Genomic DNA, 22,620 nt, shown 5'->3' on the forward strand with positions numbered 1-22,620 from the left:
AAACAATGCTGCAACGTTGTATTTAGGTTGCATTCAAACGTTGCAGTTTGGTTGTCACAATGGTGTATATGAAAGTTTTCCCGACGTTTTTTCCAAACGTTGCTGCAACGTTGTATATAGGTTGCATTCAAACGTTGCAGTTTGGTTGTCACAATGGTGTATATGAAAGTTTTCCCAACGTTTTTTTCAAAACGTTGCTGCAACGTTGTATTTAGGTTGCATTAAAAAAAACTATTTACTACCAACCGCTCTTTCGAGTATTATCGGCAGATATGCACACTGTCGAGTCCGTTTCCTAGAAAGAACCAGTACTTGGTGTCTAAATAAAAAAATAATAAAAGAGATAATAAAACGCTCCCCGAGTAGGAATCGTACTTTATAATAATACAGTTCATGCATAGCATCAATGAAAATATGATTTCTTGTAAATTTTAGAAATTCATTTTTTTTAATTTTACAGATCAGTTGCTTAAACTTTAAGATGCTAAAGATGAACTTTAACTCAAAATCGCCGGATAAAATATTTTGTTTACGTTGTGTTATGCATTAAAATGGTAGAATCTAGTTTCAAAGTTTCAAAAAAATTAATAGTCAACATTTTTGTCTGAAACTTTCAACTGTCGCCGTGGTGTAGTTAATGAGGTGTCCGCCTGGCGATCGGGAGTTGGTGGGTTCGATTTCCACTCGGGGAGCGTTTCATTAACTCCTCTATAGACATCAAAAAATAGTTCTTTCTAAGAAACGAACTCGAAAATGTCCATAACTGCCGATACTAATCGAAGTGGTTGGCAGTAAATATTTTTTTTATTTATTTTATATTATACTGCGTTTTAATGCGACCTAAATACAACGTTGCAGCAAAGTTGGGAAAAAACGTCGCAGCGCAGCAATGTTGGGAAAAAACGTCGGGAAAACTTTCATATAGACCTTTGGTACAACCAAACTGCAACGTTCGAATGCAACCTAAATACAACGTTGCAGCAACGTTGGATGCCCACTGGGTAACCACGCCTACAAAGAATGTTATTTGTTAGGAAACATAATTAAAAAAACATTTATAGCATGTAAGCTTTTCAGTAGCATCAATAAACATGACGTCATTTAGTTTCTACGATTTGTGTTCTCAATGAAATTGACGTCATTTGCAAAATATTTATGAATGAAAACGACGTCATATGTTTCTACAATTCAATGACGTCACTAAATAGTGAAATTTGTACTAAGAAGGGCGGAGTATTGAAACATAGTTCACGTTCAAAAGCTTGATCCAAATCAATTAGAATCGTGTTAGAATCGAAATAATATTTTTCTATAATGGTTTGTTGTCGAATAACCCACAGTAAGGAGTATAGATGCGTGATATCAAATCACTCGTGCTTCGCACTCGTGATTTAATTCCTACGCATCTTTACTCCTTACTGTGGGTTATTCGACAACAAACCATGACAGAAAAATATTATTTCTTAAACAGAACATTGATGATTCTGCCAGTGTAAAGAGCAATTATCAATTGCCAATTATCAATATTAAAATGAAACAATTTCTGTAAAACTGCTGCATTATTAAAAATATTGGCATTTTTTCCCAAACTAGGTGTAACCTTTTAAAACTATTTTATAATTATATATGGTATATGTAGGTATCAGCTATACCAGCTATGTCAAATACCTTCCGACAGAGAAATAAACGAAGATTTATTTGACACATATAAACACATTTCACTTATGGTGAAACCTCTTCCACAAGAGCTGACTACGTTCCTCTCCAAATTGTATGATCATAAGTTTTTTACTATTTAGCGATAATCAGAACATACTTTACAGATTCTAAAATTGTTGTGACAACTAAGCTGACTAGTAAACAAAAGAAAATGTTTTATTGCTTTAAAATGTCACGATGCTGTTTTCATAGACTAGTGTTCTTTGCCGGATGTTACATTGGTAGAAAGGGAAATCTTAACCTACTTCAATGCAAACTTCACAACAGGGAGAGTGCCTGAACTTTTTAGGTATGCACACCATGTCTACGGGGTCGTTCTCCGCGAGACATTTTCTGCCAGAATTTTCATAGCTGCATCTTGGATGGTTAAAAATAAAAGAAACCACAGATACACTTTTTGATATAGACCGGATAAAAGACTGTTTTTCTTACCCGGGTAAGTGAACTTTGCTTATGGCAATTTAAGCTTTTTTAGGTTCGACTTTGTAAATGAACTTAAGGCACATACATGCGTGTGTTAGCCAAAAAACGCCTCTGGACTTTCTGTTCGAAATATAAAAAAGTCTTTTAAAAATACATTTTAATAATAATAACACAATAGGTATGTATTTGTTTTTGTTTTTTTAAGTTTATGTCATATATTTTTCTTTAAAAACGATATTATTCAATTCATTTGGCAATATGCATGTATTTATATTTTGAAATATCGATAACAAACCTCAATACAAAAAAGGCGCCATAGCCATTAAATTATGCTTAAAAGAATTAGTATTACATATTTTAAACGGATGTCTGTTTTCATTTAGTTTGAAAGTAAATGTTTTGAATACAGACCTTATTTTGTTTTTGAGGGGAGAATGTTCTGTATGATTTGTTCCATGAACATGTTTTGAATAGTATTTTTTCATGTGGGCATTGCTTAACTTAAGTTGTTTCCTATAATCAAGCGTACATTGTCGAAATAACACATGTGTATGTTGTAGGTTTTGGTTATAGTTAAGTTATATATCGTTCATGGGACTCAATGAAAACATTGCATATGTGTTTGGTTCGTTATTTTCTACTCTGCGCTGTAGCGGGGTAGCTTCAGACTGATAATCTGTCATCAACACATGTCATTTTGATATCATAGTGTTAAATTCTTCATGCTTACTTTTTGTAATATAGTTATGCTTATTTTGCTAGAATGTGATTTTATGAGAATAATAACGAGAAGGAAAAAAACAATTTTTTAAATTTTGATTTGACACAATTGCCAACGTGACAACTCTTAAGTTGCTTGAATTATATACAGTTCTGAGCATATGCATACTAAGTATGCTCTTGTGTTGTTTATATCAAAATTATTTATTTTCTACGTCGACGAAACATACTACTATGCTACATGTCAAACTTGTGTATGGTGGCATCACTTTTGCATCATACTGGTGTATTGGCGATTCTTAGGGCGACAACACGAAAACAAGACCACAAGCCAGAACGATACATTACATCGCTTGCCGAAACAACATGACGACAGTACGGATAATTTCAAACACGTAAGCACACGTCAACATACCAGTGTATCAATAGAAACGCCGACAAGACAAGTTTGCAACGTCCACGACGACAACACGACATATAAATATCTATCTTTCGCACATTTCAGTGTGTACCAATTGGGGCCCCTGAATCGTCGTTGTGGCGTGTCGACAGGTTTGAAGGCGCCCACACGCGGATATGTCAGCACGAAACCATTATGCTTCGAATCGACATTTCCGATACTTGAAGTTCATTTGCGTTGGAGAGTTGGCAGTTTCAAAGCTGCCAAAAACATAAATCTATAATTGGTTTCTGATTTAAAAAAAATAACCGATATATAGCCCTTTTCAACTTTGCAACTGCACAGGTTCTACTCCTATTTTGGTTAAACTTTCCGAACATTTTAACCACTAGCGATCTTCCGCACATCGTGTCCTTTGATCCGACAGGGGTTGAGTTTGATGCGAACTGTCTGTAAGGAAGTATCCGTGTCCTAAAATGCATTTATTGTAAATAAACAGCTGCTGACGAAATAGACCGATCGTTTTCGCACATGTTTGTTATAAAACTTATGACCAATTATTTTTAGAGTATTGTAGTGTTAGACAATTGTTTGTTATTAACTTTGACAGAATATTTAATATGACGAGACCCTTTGAATGAGGAACGAAATAAACTACATGATTGCAGACTGTTCAATTTGACTAATTTCTCTATGAAGAATATACTGGTATATCTACTAGGTTATATCGTATTCCTGACGCGTGACGATAGAGTAAACGGTGTCATTTATTCCTGTATGTTTTCAAGATGTGTACACTTATTAATGTGATCATGTACAATTATTGTGATCAAGGGCTTTAGACCTTCCATGTATATTTTTTCAATGATATACACATAAATACATCCAAACTTTGTCAAATTGTGACAAAGTTGTGATACGGACAACTTGTCCAAACAAATTGATAATGTTTGCACCGTTAATATTTAACTACACTGGCATAGTTATTCATTACATTAAAAGACGAACGAATACCTTTTTAAGACCTATAAACGAACAAGCTGGTAACAAAGGGGTAACATAATTCAAATAAATAACAGTGGAACTCTTAGTAAGATTTTGCTCTTGGTGATGTGGATTTCTGCAACCTCTTATTACAGAGAAGTCATAATAAACGCCAAATAGAAATAGCTGGTCACAGTGCCTGATAATAGCCCCCGACTCCGCATGACGTTGAATATCAGTTGTAACAAATATTAATAAATTGACAAAAAATATAACATTTGCATTTTTTATCGTAGGGTGAAAAACAAACACAACCTCATATCATAAATAACACACTATGTTTTATTAATTTTGCTAAAAGTCTAAAACTTCTTCGGACGATTGTGTACATACGAAGAGACAAGAAAGAAACACAGATACACGGGCAAACCTGACAGAATAATTAACGATATACTTGCTTTATTACTCATATGCCGTGTTACCGTACAGACCTTTATGCAGCCTTAAGATGACATTCATTTCTTCCCTAACTATATAAATGTGTTATATTACGGACATATTTTGTGGCGGAATATTAGAACAATATATTATTATTAGCCTATTTAGCTTGACATTTGATATATGGATAATGCGCATATGCGCAAGGATGGACGTTGCTGAAATGTTATCAGCATTCACCCATGTTCGTAGTATAGATTAAAACACATAGCGCCAGAACAGAAATGTGGAGATGATAAACATTCTGATTTTATTGGTTTAACGACTCATTTGGTTTCGTGTAAACAATGAATATTAACTTTCTTAGATATTCGTGGATTTTTAATTTCATTGATAACACGTTTGTAGCCTATGGCCTTGATGTTGTCTGGAGTGTTGTCATGTTGAAGTTCCCGCTCTTATGGAGGCGGTATAGACGCTCTGAAAGAATGTTTGAATAATATTATAATTTCGTTAGAAATGGAATTGTGGTACGTGTATGCTTAAGATAAGCATAGCTTTCGTTAAGCTTTAAATGTGCATTATGTTACAAAAATGTATACATGATCTTCATTAATTTTAACATCTAACATAACGTTTTATTGGTAATCATAAATGAAAAACCCAGATTATCAAAACTAATGTAATAACGGAATTTTCTAAAACGATTCTAACCTGTTATTGATTTACAATCTCCGTAATTGCAGCCTGAATCCCCGCAACAAACGTTGCATAGGACACTTGCATGTTGACATTCATGGAGCGTATTGTTATGACAATGATCCATATCTTCAAACACTCGTCTCATCAATAACTTACATATCTGTTAATAGAATACATAATATAGCACAAATAAATATCATACAGATTATCAGGAGAAAACATTATCGTAACCATCCTCTAATTCAAGGTTAGTGCCCGATTCCTTAAATAATTACAAAGGACAAATGCCAATAAATATAATCAGGAGAAATTTATATATTATTCGCTATATGTTTATAAAAGAACAGTGATCCGATTCTCTACAGAAAATTACACAAAGCAAAATCATTAAAGTTTGGTCCCTGCCTTGAAGAAATCTATGCATGGAATTAATAGTAAAAAGGCAATTATATTTAAATTGAATTAAAACACAGAACACCAAAAAACAAACATTTTCATAATGAACACTCATAAAAATGTAATTTAAATTATATTAAATTGCATTTGTAAAACTGAACGGTTTACTTTTCACCACAAAGTCAACAAACGAAGAATTGTAACATTCCGAGGAACGCTAATATGAAGTAAACACAAGTAACTGCTAAATCTCGTTTTATACAAGACTTATGAACAGAGCCATTCATTGTACACCTTTTAGATCAGGGTAGCATTTTGCGCAGTGTAGCGTATTATAATATATAATATATATATATATATATATATATATATATATATATATATATATATATATATATATATATATATATATATATATATACTTATACATAGTGCCAGTTACGCGGTCTCGGTAGTTTTCAGACTATACTTAAGGGGTCAATATTAAAAACGGGGTCTGTTCTAGACACCTTTAATTACTATGAGGGGGTGTAGGGAATGCAATCAAATGTCACAATAAGGTCTTATATCAAGAACCACAATTACGTCTTAAATTGTTAAATTGAAATTATGTATATCTCGCAATTAATGTTGCTATATTTCCTTGTATATACATATCTATCTTCTCTTTCTATCCCTACCCCTCCCCCCCCCCCCCCCTCTCCCCCACACTCTCTTTCCCAACCCTCTCTCCCTCTCAACCCCCTCACCTCCTCTACCCTTCACCTCCTCTACCCCTCTCCCTCTCTCCCTATTTCCCCATCTCATCTCTCCCTCTCACCCTCCTCTATATCTCTCTTTAGCTATTTGTATGAAAACAAAACCTGAATATCAATGTAATGTTCATGAACACATGCATATTGATTAAATAAAGGACTTTTACTTTGTTCAGCCTTTCCATTCGCCCGATTACTATCAGTATTAAATGTGCTTTAACTTGCAACAGCTGCTTTAACACATCAGTACACATATAATGTTTCATACTAAATTCCAATTGTTATTTTGAACAACAATATAAAAACACAAGTTGATTCTAAAACAGCAGTTGTCACACCATGTTATTAAAGTGCATAACTATGGTTGCTGAAGTACCCATTACTGAAATGGCATTATTTCGTGAAATTTTAAATAACGATTTCCTGGCATTTAATCTCTGGATTATTAAAAAAGGTTAAATTTTGCATTCAATTTTGGCATCCCTTGTTGTATGTATACAAAAGTGCATGACTATATCACATGCATTTGTCGAGGGAAGTATTTGCGGATGTAGAGACGGACAGAAAGGTGGACAGCATATTAAGTAAAATTGATAGAAGACAAAAGGTAAACTTTTAGTCAATTGTATATAAAATGTTTCAAGCATGATATTACATGAATAGTTGCACTTTATAAATACCTGCATAATCTTAAATAAATGTTGTGTTCGATTTTAAGTAGCCTGACCTGTGTCCTCTGGCTTATACCATAAGATCTTGCATAATCCCGACTTTATGTGGTCCCAACATAATAATCACGAACACATGTTTTTATATGTTTAAATAAGTTTTCATTATTGTTTGGTACCACACAAACCTTTAAACAAAAATACCGATTTCCATCAAAGTAACTTTGGTACGTTTGGAGACCTAGCAAAATCCAGTATCAAGTGGTATACAGCAATATTATAAAAAAACGCAATTAAATAATTTTGTTGAATATATAACCTAATTATTTTTTCACGATTAATAAACGTGACATAATGTCCGCGAAAGAGAACGAGCGAGCGTTTACGGCCTTGTGTGACATACTGTTGTTCTAGCAAATGAACTCAGGGATCATGTATAATGTTATTTGAAGCAACAACCTATCAATTTTGAAGCTAAAAACACGAAGTTTCTATCGATAACACCTTATCTACACCTTAATGAATGAAATTATTAAGATGTTGTTATAGCGCTGTGAACAGGGATGCGATATGATTGAACGTCGCAGCAGACGTTGCAGCAAAAGCAGCGGGACAGATGGTAGAAGAACAAGTTTATACAACATCATAATAATACTCATCACTATAGCATAACCACATAGGTGCATTCTTTTCATATCGTCTTTCATTTTCAAGTCAATACTCAACTCAGCATTATTGTTATATTGAATCTTAAGGTGGTGGGTCATAACAATCCAGTTGAACAGTTCTTAAAGAAACACATTATTATGCCTTTTTTTATCACACGATAGTTGATGATGAAGGATAAACATGTATATATATATATATATATATATATATATATATATATATATATATATATAATTAAACATATGTTTTTGTTACATCTATACCGATTACTCTTTCATCAATTGAATTCTTAAAATGAACAGATATAATTTTTTGTATATATAATTAAAATAAAGTTTAAGACAGCTAAGCTTATATAATATATATGGAGTTCATGTTTCTTTGAACTATAGATGTGTTTTATTTGATTTGCATGCCCCCGAAGGAGGGCATATAGTGATCGGACCGTCCGTCTGTCCGTCTGTCTGTCTTTCCGTTACACTTTGCATTTAGGTTTCGCATTTAGGTTTCGAAAAATGCTCATAATTTCTATGTCGCTTCAGATAGCAACTAGATGTTTGGTATGCATGTGTATCTCATAGAGCTGCACATTTGTAGTGATAAAAGGTCAAGGTCTAGGTCAATCTTCAAGGTCAAAGGTCAAACATATGGCTTCAAAGCGGCGCAGAATGGGGCATTGTGTTTCTGACAAACACATCTCTTGTTTGAATATAAGATGCGTTAACAATAAATTTATATAAACACTTATGTTTCTGTTTATTATTAATTTTATTCATCTAATCGCTAATCGTCAAACAAAGTAATTACATCGTCTTAATGCTGTTACGTCTGCAACGTCAATTCGCAAAAACTAATTGGCATTGACAATTAGTAGTGTTTACAAAAAACGGCATTAATATTAAAGAAGACGAGATGTGAACAAAAGGTTTTCAGATTCTTAGCCAGAAATGAATGAACTCAAATAATATGTAAACAAGTAAAAATCGAAAATTCTGTCATTAAACCCCGTATTTGCAGGGCATAGCCCACATATATATATATATATATATATATATATATATATATATATATATATATATATATTGCATATGCGGAAAGTGATCAAATTTACGAAATTCATCATAATTTTTGTACTAATTGCATGATATGATCGATGTTATATTCATCCAAAGAATGACACACTTATTGTTTTGCCATAATAAACGACATGCTCCATATACTGAAATTAAACGGATGGATTGAGAAGTAAATAATGTATTTCCGCTTTTATCTGTGCATCACGCGCGCCTATCAGTAAATACCCAGGTTAATTAAAAGATGTAGTTTATTTTTCAAACTTTATAAAATATAACATACAAGTGATAACATAAACGCAATTGAATATATTCATTCTTGCGATTAAACAGCAGTCCAAAGAGAGTTTGTCTTCAACATATCGCGAATGGTTATTTTAAGAGGATTTAGTAAACTTGACAATATCTGGATATATACTATACAGATGTTCAGTGGAGTTAACATGCCCGAACAATACAATTGTATGGTATATAAGTGCTAATATTAACTCTGATATTCTGATTATGATACTTACAAACGTGTTCTGGCATCCGTAACTAAATGTCACGGGCGATCCTGGGCTGTATTCATTGCGAGCAAAGCAGACCTTCAATAACAAATGTGAACTTTTATGCCAGTTCATGTACATACCTTCGTAGCTATCAATGTATACCCACCAAGCATACCTTTATGCATATAAACTAACACCATACGTTCCATGTATACATAATAAGCAACTTCAAACCTTCATCCATATACCTTTTAATCCCTCAACACGCCTACTAAAAATATTATATAATTATTTGCTTAGGCTGACAATGGAACACTACATTTTATCAATCTGCGCATGTACCTTTCTAATTATCCGCCAAACCACACACATATCTACATTCAGTCTTGAATTAACGTGACACGAGCGCTTAAAAAATGAGCAACTACAAGCAGTTGAATGAATGCTGATAACACAATTGTTTCATGTAACTATTGACAAATATGTAAAAAAAAGTGAAAATATTAACGGAAAGTATTAGAGTACGTAACCAGTGATTCCCCTCCTTGTTCTTACTCCAAAACCAACTAAATGCGACTTACAACTAGTACATTTTTCCAAAATCTTTTTACCGTCCTACTGCTTTTTTTGATTAAGTGTATCTATGCCTATAATTAAGTTCTGTTTTTAGTTGTGAGCGTTAGCTCACAACAAATGTTCAGGCAGTTTTGCAACTCAGTCTGCTGTTAGTTACGCTAGAAACAATTACTGCAAGCCAGTCTACTGTTAGCTACGCTAGGCACGATAACTACTGCCTGTCTGCACTACCTGCAGTAAAATTTTGCAGACGACGAATACAAGAAGCGTCTACTCTCCTACGCTAGGAACAATAACCACCGAATCTGACTGTTTATAGTTCACCACTGGTACACTGCAGTGTATGTATGTAATCAAAATTGTTTAACAGCTTGTAAGACGAAATTGGCCGGTCTAGTGTTTATCATTGAAATCTGTACATATTGGCTGCTTTCAGGGACAACGGGGCTTAATGCATGTCAAATTAGATTAGCCTGTGCACACTAATTAGCCTGTACAATGCGCACAAGCTAATCAAGGACGACACTTTCTGATTTTATGGTGTTTTTCGTTAAAAGAGAGTCTCTGGTACTGGGATAGCAATTAATGCATATGCATTAAGCCCTGTTTTCCCAAAATGAAGCTTAAATTATCTTTTTTATTAATGATTTGAAAAAACAACACATCTCGATTTGTGCTTAAAGACACACTCTTTATAAACGTGAATAAGTTGTGTTCATTTCAAACTTGCGATAAAAAAAGCTATAACACAATTTTGAAAACTGAGTTGCGTCTAAGATTATACAACAGCGAACAACTTCAGTGCCTTCAGCGCTTTGATGTAAACACAGAAACAACACAATACTAAGCAAACAACCACACAAAACAAGTACTTGATCAGAATCACATGCGGTGAATGTGATGCAGTCCTCAGGACGAGACACCGATCCTTGGGTCGATTTCATGTCGTCACAGAAGTAGCACAGGGATGAGGCGAGATTATCTAAATATGTAAAATTAAATGTTGAGAACTAATTGTACAAAATATTGATTTTTGAAAAAAAAAACACATTGATGTTGGCAAATACAATTTGTAAAATATTGCACAGAGAGTGTGAAGAAATATTACAAGAAACGTGTTTAAAAGAAAGACAAGCAAAGCTAACACAAATGCATGATGGCCAAAATGAACAGTTACGTCACTCTAAAACTCCTAAATGTTATGTTGCCAAGTTTTTGACCACGAATACTGTATATATATATATATATATATATATATATATATATATATATATATATATATATATATATATATATATATATATATATATATATATATATATATATATATATAATTAAAAATAAACACGAATTTGTTCTTAATGATTAACAATATTTATTTATGAAATGCAATTTTTCCAATACATGTGCAACTTAATTTGTTATAATATGTGTGTTTCGTATTACCTTACTTCTTTTTCTTAAGTATATGGACAGAGAATAAAAATTGTATGGGCAAGATCTACTTGAGAATTCGCTCAAGGTACAAATTGTTTATCGATAAAACATACAGTCAATGCAAACAATTGGTGTTTAAACAGGTATTAAGGCTAGAAAAAAATAACATATTGCCAAGAATTTAAAAACAAAACAAAACAGGCGTCTATAACACTCTTAACGGTACGTTTTCCGACAGAAAATGTGACCACAAATGCAAAAATGTGACATGTAAATCTAACAGTTGATACACAGTTGTATTATGCTGGTGACACATGCGTATCGGAGTGAAGCGATTAAGCGGTAGGCTTTTATAAGTTTTAGTATTCAAATTAATATTACTCAACTGTGAACATTATGCAACTAAAAAGTAAGCTGAAATTGCAATGTTTAACGGGTGGTTTCCAAAATACACGCGTCTGGTTACATTATATCTATATATAACATTCTATAAAAACAGTGCATGCTTATTTGTTTTATACAATAATTTAATGGTCTCACACGCATAGCCTAAGTGTTAGACTGCGCCACTTTGCTTTAAAATAAAAGATGAGATGTAATGGATGCATGTTCTTTTCGTGCCTAAGAATGTTTAATTTCTATGGCTTAAATTTACATCTGACAACTGAGTAGCAATATTTTAATAAAACTGAAACGTATCTCCTTTTATTGCTGTTTGATAACTTATGCTTTAAGGTAACCACATATGCAGTTGACTGTTTTTATTAAACATATGGGCCATGTTTGAGATTTGGGCGCTTAACCGGATTAAAACGTCGAATACTGTGTTTGGCATTGACAGTTCAGCGGCAGTGACCCGTGTTGTATTCATCTATTTGTGTTAGTCGTGTATTTTTTTGTAACTTGTCAAAAACCGCGTAGTGATAAAAATACATTGCAGATCTCGTTGTTGTTATGTGTTAACAAAACGCACCTTGTCTAATCCCACAAAGGCGACTGTTACAATCATTTGCATATCCGCAGCATCTGAAAAATAAAAAAACACTTTTTGTTTGTATCTACTTAATTTGCGCGCTTCACCAAGTGCAATGCTTATAACGTTATGCAAGTCAGCATCGTTTTACCTATTTAAGTTAACATACACGTTTGTACGAAATCCATTCAGATATTTTCGAGAAACATTGAAAAGTGTAAGTGTTACATTAGAAGTACGAATAAATGGAGGCTTATGGTGAATACAATTGCCGTAGTAATTTCGGAATTAGGTTGGTGGGGTAGGGCGTACTCACTGGGAGCAAACGATGCCCGCATCCCGCTTTCCTGTTGCAACTGCTGTACCGCCATTGCATTGCTATAAGCACCAGAACAGCAAACAATATAACACCGTAATTGTCCTTTGCTTAACATAGAATTATTTTACCAAAAAAATCTCAAAATTTAATAACATTAAATTCTGCATATTGCAAGGTAAGAAGAAAATGTATTTTACACACCCAATAACATTTTGTTTTTATATTAAACTTTTAATAATTAATACACGTTACTTTAAATGATGTACACATTTATCTAAATTATATTCCTGCCTAAGCCATTTCTTGATGTTATACACAATTTCAATTCTTGTTTCAGCAGATGATAATACAGATCTTGGGTATAAAAAAACAGCACATGAACGAGTTTCCCACATTTGTACAAATACTTGATACATTTATTATAATCAAGAATCCAAATATAGATTATGCAAACACATGTAAGTGACGTTTCATTATTTCAGACATTCACCTTACTGTTTGGTCAATAACATTGTTGTTTTATAAATAGACAATATTATTCAAAGCAACACATAATTGAGTGGCATTAGTTTAAGCTCCATCCTTACTGTAATTGATCGGCAGCCTCCTCTGTACTGAGATGTAAAGGCGTCTGTAATCACCTGCTCCATATAACATTCCTGTGAACGAGACAACACTCATGTGTCAGATAAACGTTTTATTTAACCCATTTATGTCTGGCGTCTAAAAAAGGCCTTGGCAAACAGCGAATACCCATATGAGACGCCGCATGATGCGGCGTCTCATCAGGGTCTGCGCTGCTTGCTTAAAGGAATTTCTGTTAGAAATATTCAAAATATAGACATAAATATACTAGACATCCCTAATTTTCGAAATAAATTGATATAATTTAGAAGGATGGGAGAGTCCACTAGGCATAAATGGGTTAAACGTCGTCATATTTGGCTAATAAGCAACGGTTTTGATATTTCTATAGCATGTTTACATGTTTCAGAATCTTAATAAATATTTAACGAGTTTTTTTACCAAAATAAGTATGGCTTCTTTGATAAGACACTGTTACTGTTAGTGGGTTTTCGTTGATTTATTTTTTTCATGGGCATTTTATGAAAAATGTATGCAAACTGATAATTTAGTTTCATGTTTGATGAACTAAGAATTTAAAAAATGTATCATATGTTTCCAGTAAATCAGATCAATTCTTAACTTTAATTAACGCATTTATGCCTAGCGTCCTGAAAAAAGGACATTGCAAACAGCGTAGACCCAGATGAGACGCCGCATAATGCGGCGTCTCATCTGGGTCTGCGCTGTTTGCTTAAATGAATTTCTTTATGAAATATTCTAAATATAGAAATAAATATACTTGACACCCCTAATTTTGGAAATAAATTGATCCAATTTAGAAGGATGGAGAGAGTCCACTGGGAATAAATGGGTTAATGTTGAGGTTCCTATGACGCTTTCGTATCACGATCTGGATATAGCGCATAGTCTTCTGGAATTAAACCGAATAGATAGATGGTCATATATTGATTTTTTCGGTGTAATTATTCTTGGCAATTCCTCATCCCCATTCGATAGCGATTCTAGACGCTGTCTTGAAAGAAATGTGCGCGCCGTTGTTTGTCTAAGACGTCTAAGTATGGAAGCGTTTCGTGGCAACATAAACCGCGAACGTTCTTTGATGGCCTTGTATACCCAACAATGGATTCACTATATCAAGTAACAACTGTATAACACATTACTATTAACAGTTTTTAATTAAAAACATGGTTTGCGCTATGCATTTACCCATACTTTATTTACAACTATGGCAGAAGTCAAACGATGGACCATAACACACTACAAACTTTACAGTCAGAATATTAGTAGTTCGAAAATACTATAATAATATTTTTTTTTTCAAAGTGGCCTATTTTCAAAATCCAAATCGACCCTTCTTTTTGACTCGACCCTAATTTTTTTGCGGAATAGTTTTGCTAAATTCGCTAACATAACTTTTCAGCTTGGGATCATGTTGTGCGACATTCAATCGTAGACTGTGAATAAACTATAAATTAAGTAAACTTACCTAAGGAAAGCTAGTTTAAATCGCGATTTGGAAGATTTCTGCATGTCATAATAACTGTAATAAATTAGGATTCGTTAACCCATGTATGCATAGTGGACTCTCCTATCCTTCTAAATTGGATAAATGTATTTCCAAAATAAAGGATGTCTAGTATATTTATTTCTATATTTAGACTATCTCTTACAGATTAGGCAAAGAGCGCAGACCATGATGAGACGCCGTATCATGCGTTTTAAAACGATTATTTGACTATCTGATAAATAATAACAGATGACTTCTCTTTAACCTCGGTCCTGTTGTCGCATATCGCCAGTTTCATGCAATCGCTTAGTGTCCGAGCGTTGTTACAGAGTCGACACCGCAGTTGATACTGGTCCAGGGGTTGGGCAAACACTGTATGTTATACATTAGCAGGATATTTTCTGATCAATTTACGGAGTCGTAAACATTGTTCGTCAATTGAATGTAAAATGAAGGTTATATTACACTAATTCCGATTCCCATAGGGTCCCATTATAAAACTGACAACTTTCACAGCATTTTTCTTGCCTTTCCGACGTATCAATTTTTCCGAACCTGGTATCATTTTAAAGATGGATCTGTCATCTTCCAATAATTGCAATCAAAAACATACCGTCTCGCAACTTCTAAGAAAGTAAATCGCTGTCGAATGAACCCACCGTAGAAAAACGCGTTTCGGAATCCTAATTTCGACAAAAGCCCCACACAATAGAAAACACACCCTCAAAAGTTCATCTTTTAAGTAAGCTTCCAATCCAAGGCATCAAAGTACTCCAGACACATACAGGATATTACAAATAACCACAAAAGACATGTCTCACATTGTTAAATGGCTTATATTCAAGAAGAGAAAAGGAACTCTTTAGAAATAGGCACTACTTTCGAATGGACCACGGAGGGATACACAATGATTTAGTGTAATGTAACCTGAAACCTTGAACGTTTTGCTTTTCATCAATTATCAAAATATATTGGTCGGCAATTGACCAGTCGCCAAATTATCGATCGCTCCGCCCACATAGTCACGTGTCTAATGATTAGAAAACTCCGACAAGCAGATCGCAATTATAGCGGATTACATGTTTGTACGTGAGGGAAATTCTATATTTGTAATGATGTATTATGCTCTTTTCTATAAAATAAATTATTGAAGCCGCACACTAACCTAAACTGCTTTGTAAAACGTTAATACAATCATAAAAACTTTAGAGAGAAATGGCGTAATCAAAATAAATGAGTTAACGGCAGACTGACTATCAGAAACGTTTCTTATACATATTATATAGGGAGGTGATCAAAAATCCGTTGTAAAAATGAGCATTTATTTCATATTGATTTTGAACTTGTATTCAACCGTCTGACAGTGAACCCGGTGGCTATTCATATATAATTTTGAAAATATTTTTATTAAATGCAAATGACATATCCATATCATGATGGGTTTTTTGTTTATTTAAAATGTTTAGATCTTTGTTTTATTGTGTTATTTTTAAAAAGTCACCGATTTTTTTATTTGGATATAAATTAAATTTTGATTGTAACCATTATTTAATACAGGCCTAATTTCGTGGTTTCATTAACAGATAGTCTAATATGCACTTTATTTAACGAATTTGGAGCTAACATTTTCATTAATAAGTTTCTGGAAAATAAATGTTCTCTCCAATTTATCAAAACATTTCTCAAAATCCACGAAGGCGCAATATAATTTCATTTTTTGACTAAGTGTTTTTGTAATTATAGAATGCAGGACGAAGATGCAATCTATTGTTGATTTACCCTTTTGGAAACCAAATTGGTTTTTTATGATAGTTTCATGTTTTTCGGACCATTTCGCCAAACGATTTAAAAGTACAGTTGAATATATTTTTGGCAGGATATGAATTAAAGTGATTCCTCTGTAATTCGCTTCATTTTCTATGTTTCCGCCTTTGAAGATAGGTACAATAATGCCCTCTCCCCATGACTCCGGGTATTCCCCATTGTCGAGTAGTCTATTAAATAACTTAAGCATAAACGGCGCTAGTTCGCTGGTTGCGCATTTGTAGACTTCTGCACATAGTTTATCAATACCACCATTTTTGTTGTTGTTTTGTGAACGTATTGCTTTAATGATTTCCTCTATGCTAAATTCTCTATCTAATTCGATATCTTGGGTGTTTACGGTGTGTTCGGGCAAGGCATTTTCGGGGGTTTCTTCAGTGGAGTAAAGGTTCTTAAAGTGCTCGTACAGGTTAGACGTACTTAAATTATTCGCTTTGTTTTGTACTTTTTTGTACTGTTTATTTACTTTTTTCCAAAACTCTTTAGGGTTCGATTTGCTCAATTTCGAAAGATAGTGCGTTTCGTGGGTCTTAAATTTACATTTTGCTCTGCGCTTTGTACGTGTGTATTTAGTTTTTGAGTTTAAGAATGCATGTCTTTTAATTGCATTGGTTTTATCCTTAAGAAATATATTTCGATATTTTTTAAATTCCGAACTTGCTAAACGGCATTCTTGGTTAAACCAGGGTTTTTTGTTATCATTAGACGATTGTCTTTTTTGCGAGGAGGTGTACTTTTTCCCAAATACTTGGGCAGCACCTGTTTTCAAAATGTCCATAAAATGTGAGGATATTATATTAATATCACCCCCAGTATCGATTTGATCTGCTAACGAATTTATGTTTGCTTGGTTTTCAATCAAATAAGATTTGAATTGTTCGGCTTTTAAGACATCCCATGGGATTTTATAGTCATCGTTGTTTGGTAGTGTACAAGTAGGTATTTGGTGTTTAGACTCTAGGCAAAATATTAGCCCCGAATGGTCCGAAAATTCATTTTGATCTAATATATCAAAATGCGAAACGCAGTCAAAATCTCGGCTACTTAATAAAAGGTAATCTACAAAGCTACTCCCACTGTATGAATGAAATGTAAATTCCCCGATGTCGCGGTGATTATGTAGTCGACCGTTACCGATTATAAGTGAACTTGATTGACAAAACTCGATGAGGCGTTTACCGTGCGCATCAAGCACGTGATCTTTACTTACTCGCGGCGGGATGTAAACATTGTTTTGTAATGTCACGTCATCATCGATATATCGATCAAAATCTAAAACATCGCTCTCATTCGAGGTTCTGCTGTTTAAATCGCCCGTAATTAATATCTTTCCGTGGATTTTATATCGTTCTATATCGGATTCTATGATTTCAAAATAATCAATATCGCTGCTATTGCGATTCGAGATTTTTGGTGGGATGTATGCATGACATAAATACACATCTTGATCAAAGTTAAACATAGTTTTACAACATTTTATCCAAAATATACCTAATTTATTTTTATCAACTCTTTTAATTTTGTTTTGTAAATCATGTTTATAATATAATGAGATACCTCCACTGTATCGTCCTTTTGTGGTGTTTGCACTTTTACAAAATGGCAGCCAGATAAGCGTTGCTGAGGGGTGAGTGAAAAATCGATATCTGATAGGCTAATCGACAAAATGTGGGCGGAGTTGGCAACTGGTCAATTGTTCTAGTATATCTATAATACAATAACACAAATACAAAAAGTTTAACTAGATCATTCGCAAAATGTCGTTCGAACTGTACATGCAAAATGTCCTAGGTATTTACGAGTAGTCAAAACATAAACATTTAAAGCAAAATAGACACGTTCTTGCACGAAATCAGAGGTTCTTTGTAAGACTTTGATACAAATCTTAGCTTACCACCAATCAGGAAGAGAGTGATCCCAATAGCAAGTTCCTTACATGTATCTTAAAATAAACAAGTATACTAATAAACACAAAATTTCACTTTATATCAAAATATAACTAATTCAGCAGGGACTTATGCATTAAATAATTACACTAACTAACATAAAATACAATATTAACGTCAAATTCATTAAAAAAACGAAATAAACTATTATATTTCATGTTTTTCAAATATCGCCGGGTAAATTAATGGTTAACGAATGTCTTGTTATGAAACACGGTAATGATTTATTTTCATATACAACATTTAAATGAATTTGGGTATTCAACGAACAATGACGCATATTTGATATTATTAAAACGAACCTGTACCCTAAAACCACATATTAATCCCAACAAGTCATTAAGATTTATACTCCAGAATAATGCAGTCTAGAATATGCATAAGATAAATATTTACTCACTCATTTTCACATATGTTGTCTAGCTGAAAACGTAAAGGATATCTTATATTAGAATGTATTACATTATGAAACAATATAAAAATATGTTGCTCACTGTTTTTGCTGATGTCTTACCAAAAGCTGTGCGTGTGACTGTCATTTCGTGATTAATGGCTTTAAGATATCAAGTAAAACAGACGAATTATGCAATATTCGTTAAGTATGAAAACAGTGAATTTTGTTTAAAAACAATTCCATGTATTAGAAACATATTATGGTCACTCCATGTCGGCAATTTGGTAAGATACTGGAACCGTGAGTAGACTCAATGAACTTTTGTATAGACAAATTAAAAATTCAAAATGAGCATTTACCAGAATATTCGCATACTACGAAGAATGGTTTGATAGAGGTTTAAACCTCGCGATGAGCGTTCTATGTAAATGACAGCAAGATAGGAACAACCACGTGATAAGTCCGCCAATCACGCACGGCTCCCTTGACAAAGTCATGAAATACTGTTAATCAATATCACAAATAATTATTTGAGTTCCTCGCGACAAGATTTGCAAAAATATGGAATAAAAACGCAAAAATACCTTTACTCCAATAAACGAATGCCAGAAAAAAAGTTAATAAATATGTTCTATCAATATACCTCTAATAAAAAATGGTCATGGCAACCTTCATTTAATCGAGATCACGTAAAGTAATCACAGATATGTACATGTAAATTGCTCACCTGCTGGTACGCATATGTATCACTTTAAGTGTCATTTAGATTTTGATATGTAAAATGTAGATTTCTCAAATTTTGTTTATTGAAATAATTTCCTAAGCGTCAATATTGTGACAGGCCCAGGGGTTTCTTTGTATATGAATGTTGTTATTTCTTAATTCTCTATTCTTAAGCCGTCAGGTTAAAATACGTAATAGTATAAACTTTAATTCAAAAATGCCCATAGAATTTAAATCTGAGCTAGTTTTTTTTTCATTATATTAATAAAACAGCGACTTATGTTTTCTGTAACCGCAAGCCCCTCAGATTGATTCAAATCTGTACTGATGTTTTTAACACGTGTGTAATGTCGTGTATTGGTCATATAGTAAGTAGTTCTATCCATGACCCTTGATCAAAGATTTCTGCGACCTAGAGGTCGCAATATTTATGAAGAATTACGTGTTATATTTCTAAAACCGAAGGACTTATAATATTTGGTATGTGACATCAAATAGTTTAATTCTACAATTAGTCTTCCTGTTGGTTCAAAACTTACTATGCCAAAATGTTCACATGATTTATCAAAAGTTATTTTAATTTTTATTATTAATACATTTAATCTTTTCTTGGATTTTTTAATGATTATTCCCTGTTACACAAGTGAGAGAGATATGGAAATATTGGCCTTATTGATTTTAAGTACAGATGCCGTTACCAGCCAATGCGAGTTGTGGCCTTCAAATGCGATTTGCGAGACGGATCTATGTAGCACAATATATTACAGTTTGATTTTTCATTAATATACGGGCATTTACGTTTCTAAGGATTGTTCATATATATCCTCTAATCAATAATTGCCTAGCACAATAATCACGATTGTGTTAACGGCTACGTGCTCGATGGCACTTATTGATACTTACAATAACTTTCATTATAAAATGATGCGCTCCATAACGATATGATGCAACTGTGTATCACTGAAATTATCGACGGTGATCACACGTAAAGCCACGACAAGACCACGAGTATATAAACGACTGTGCATAAATATTAGTGTTTATTAACTGTTTAAACTGAGCACAGCTCATGCATCAAGATCAAGTCTAACATATATATGTGATAGAAGTGAACCTGTTAAACAAGTCTGAGTTACACGTGTATGACGCTCGTCGCAAAAGTGTAAACTACATGTTGCGAGAAATTGCAATTAGGCCCTATTTCTCAGAACAATATATATGATTTAGAACTGACGATTTTTTAAGAGTATGGTTCGGTTACCAGCTAGACATGTGCATGCACACTAAGAGGGTTTTCCTTGCCAGTTCCCCTCTGCCTTTAGATGCTTATATTCCAATCTGTGAATCAATCTGATTATTTAGTTGTTGGTCACAGCATAATGTTTACCTTACAAGGACTGAGCTGATAAATGATTAAGGTGCATTCTCTTCAGTTTGGTTTATTGTTATGCTAACAATAACTAGTTTCAGAGCATTAGTGTTCTGATTAACTCTGTAGTAAACACGTTTCCCCTTGACGTATACATCTTATCTAGACGTAGGCCTTGTGAACCAGGAGTTCAGCATCGTCATGCGTCGGAGAGTAACAAATGGTAGTAGACCGGATACAATTTAAAGAAATACAGATTAAAACAGTAAAATATCAGTGTTTTCTTATTTTGGTTTTGTATCTTTTTCGTAATGTATGTATAAACAATCAATTTACACAGAAAATCATGTACCATTATAGATTTTAAAAAATGTCATGTGTTTTAACTGTATTATAACTCTCGATACAAAAACTGATTAAATATATACTTCCTTCTATCTTTTTGTCCTTTTTTTTACTGTAATATTTATTCATAATAAAACACACAGATATTTACTGATTCGTAACACAAATTTACAATTGCAGTTTGGCTATGGTTTAAGTGTTTAAACAACATGAAACCTCAATTTTTAACGTTTGCTAGTTGCATTAATAATTGAAATAAGTAACAAAAATGTGTGTAAAAAATCGAAATCGTATATAGAAAATATAGAAATGTCAAGCAATAAATTTATATTACTTACATTTTAACCACAATTGAGGTTCTGATAACAGAATATGTTTATCTCGAGTAACACCAAAACGCTACGTTGACGATTTCAACCACGATTTAAATAAATATTCATAATTGTGATAGTGGGAATTTAGAACGTATGGCAGGTTAATACTCGTTCAAGAACGTCCATATTCGGTAAAGTGTCATAACAGTAGTGTCAAAAAAAGACCAAATCGTGAGCGTTCGAAAGAGTCTAAGAGGAAGTTATACATGTAATCATAGTAAGGTTTGGGTTAACCCATTTATGCTTAGTGGACTCTCCCATCCTTCTAAATTGGATCAATTTATTTCCAAAATTAGGGATGTCTAGTATATTTATTTCTATATTTAGAATATTACTTACTAAAATTCCTATAAGCAAACATCGCAGACTCTGATGAGACGCCGCATGATGCGGCGTCTCATCTGGGTCTACGCTGTTTGCAAAGTCCCTTTTTCAGGACGCTATGCATAAATGGGTTAATAATGTAACAAATATACAATGGCAACAAACACCAGTGGTATTTTTCGACACACGGATTGTCCTGGGGCTTTCCCTAGTCGTTTGTTTAGATACTCAACTTCCTCAATTTTAACTAGAATCAACGAGTATTTACACTATTAATGATTTATAAGTATTGAATTATTCGAATGATAAACGTTTAATCACTTAAAAGCCGGTTTCGTATGCCGTGTGTGACTTGGATGTATTTGATCATTTTGGTGACTTCAGTCAACTTGGTATAACTTGGGATGTCTTGGGTTAACTTGGGTTGACTTGGGTCGACTTGGGTCAACTTGGGATGACATGGGTCAACTTGGATTGACTTGG

The 22,620-nt window shown here is 33.4% G+C and overlaps 1 protein-coding gene across 4 annotated transcripts; it reads right to left on the reverse strand.

Moving 5' to 3' along the window:
* Nucleotides 1–4,969: 4,969 nt before the first annotated feature.
* Nucleotides 4,970–21,960, reverse strand: LOC127839315 (uncharacterized). Of its 4 annotated transcripts, none has more exons than XM_052367613.1 (11): nucleotides 21,778–21,960; nucleotides 19,009–19,031; nucleotides 18,557–18,604; nucleotides 15,104–15,210; nucleotides 13,331–13,402; nucleotides 12,741–12,802; nucleotides 12,425–12,477; nucleotides 10,887–10,996; nucleotides 9,463–9,534; nucleotides 5,399–5,546; nucleotides 4,970–5,164 (listed from the first exon to the last, which is right to left on the reverse strand). In XM_052367613.1, exons 2-11 carry the CDS (start codon nucleotides 19,010–19,012, stop codon nucleotides 5,094–5,096), a joined length of 747 nt encoding a protein of 248 aa, XP_052223573.1. In that variant the 5' UTR covers nucleotides 19,013–19,031; nucleotides 21,778–21,960; the 3' UTR covers nucleotides 4,970–5,093. The 4 variants fall into 4 exon arrangements, with proteins under 4 accessions (XP_052223573.1, XP_052223574.1, XP_052223576.1 ...); XM_052367614.1 differs by lacking the exon at nucleotides 21,778–21,960 and adding an exon at nucleotides 21,113–21,131; XM_052367616.1 differs by lacking the exon at nucleotides 21,778–21,960 and adding an exon at nucleotides 20,987–21,033.
* Between the last annotated feature and the right edge of the window lie 660 nt (nucleotides 21,961–22,620).

Source organism: Dreissena polymorpha, chromosome 7 (assembly GCF_020536995.1).
Source record: "Dreissena polymorpha isolate Duluth1 chromosome 7, UMN_Dpol_1.0, whole genome shotgun sequence".
NCBI classification, from domain to species: domain Eukaryota; kingdom Metazoa; phylum Mollusca; class Bivalvia; order Myida; family Dreissenidae; genus Dreissena; species Dreissena polymorpha.

Coding starts and splice junctions, on each gene's coding strand:
- LOC127839315 (XM_052367613.1), bottom strand. Junction 15,211..18,556: donor CACTCTCTTCCTGATTGGTG/GTAAGCTAAGAT, acceptor TATAACATACAG/TGTTTGCCCAACCCCTGGAC. Junction 10,997..12,424: donor CCTTTGTGGGATTAGACAAG/GTGCGTTTTGTT, acceptor TTACATATTTAG/ATAATCTCGCCTCATCCCTG.